Genomic DNA, 979 nt, shown 5'->3' on the forward strand with positions numbered 1-979 from the left:
CCCTCCCGCCCGCAGAGAAGTTCTCCCAGATGCTCAGCGTCAACGAGGAGCTGCAGGCGCGCCTGGCCCAGGGCGCTCCGGCCCGAGCCGCGCAGTCCCGGGGCCCCGCGCCCCGGAAGCGCAGCTCAGCCTGCGCTCGGACGCCTCCGAGGTCCGCGCCTGGCTGCAGGCCAAGGGCTTCGGCCCCGGGTGAGTACCGCGGGGGACGGGGCGCTCCGATCGGCCCGGAGTCGGGGGCGCGGCCCTGGAGACCCGAGAGCCGAGACTGGCCGGAAGCGGAGGCCGGCCTGATTGCAACACCGATGGCAGGCTGTGATTGGCATGTTTGGCCCGCCTCCAATTGGAGTCCTGGGAGGAGCCCCGCCCCTTGCGTGCGCAGGATGTAGCCACGCCCCTTGGGCGGCACGTTGCGATTGGTGGGTGCGGACACAGGCGCCTTCATGTCACCCCGCCCTTTTTGGCTAGAATGCTGCGATTGGGCAGGCGGCTAGGTGGGCGTGGCGCGACGGGCGGGGAGGCGGGCTTGGGTGGTGATCGGCTCGGTTGCCCGCGCCCAGGACCGTGGACGCGCTGGGCGTGCTGAGCGGGGCGCAGCTTTTCTCGCTGCAGAAGGAGGAGCTGCGGGCGGTGAGCACCGAGGAGGGGGCGCGAGTGTACAGCCAGGTCACGATGCAGCGCGCGCTGCTGGAGGTGAGCCGGGCGCTCGAACCCGGGGAAGGCTGGGGCGGAAGCGCCGAGCGCGCGGACTTGGGCCCTAATGGCCGCCTCGCCCTCCAGGACAGAGAGGAGCTGTCGGAGCTGCAGGCGGCGATGGAGAAGCAGAAGAAGAAGGTGGAAGGCGAAATGGAAGTAGAGAGCCTCTGACCCTTCCTGGCCCCTTCGCAGAAAGCGACGAGGCCCGCGGGGGCGGGCTCGTGAGACTCCCCGGCCACGGAGGCCGCTCCTTGGGGGGCTGGCCGGCGCGTTACGGCCCCGGGCC

At 71.7% G+C, this 979-nt stretch overlaps 1 protein-coding gene across 1 annotated transcript in view; it reads left to right on the plus strand.

Annotated features, from left to right (window-relative positions):
* Positions 1-971, plus strand: part of EPS8L1 (EPS8 like 1) — a 14620-nt gene extending 13649 nt beyond the window's left edge. The window contains 4 exon segments of the mRNA XM_021716076.1: positions 16-66; positions 69-189; positions 558-690; positions 778-971. Coding sequence (XP_021571751.1) covers positions 16-66; positions 69-189; positions 558-690; positions 778-864 — 392 coding nt within the window. The 3' untranslated portion in view covers positions 865-971.
* The last annotated feature ends 8 nt before the right edge of the window (positions 972-979 follow it).

The sequence above is a fragment of the Carlito syrichta genome, unplaced genomic scaffold (genome assembly GCF_000164805.1).
Source record: "Carlito syrichta isolate Samal-C Ts95f unplaced genomic scaffold, Tarsius_syrichta-2.0.1 Scaffold308154, whole genome shotgun sequence".
NCBI classification, from domain to species: domain Eukaryota; kingdom Metazoa; phylum Chordata; class Mammalia; order Primates; family Tarsiidae; genus Carlito; species Carlito syrichta.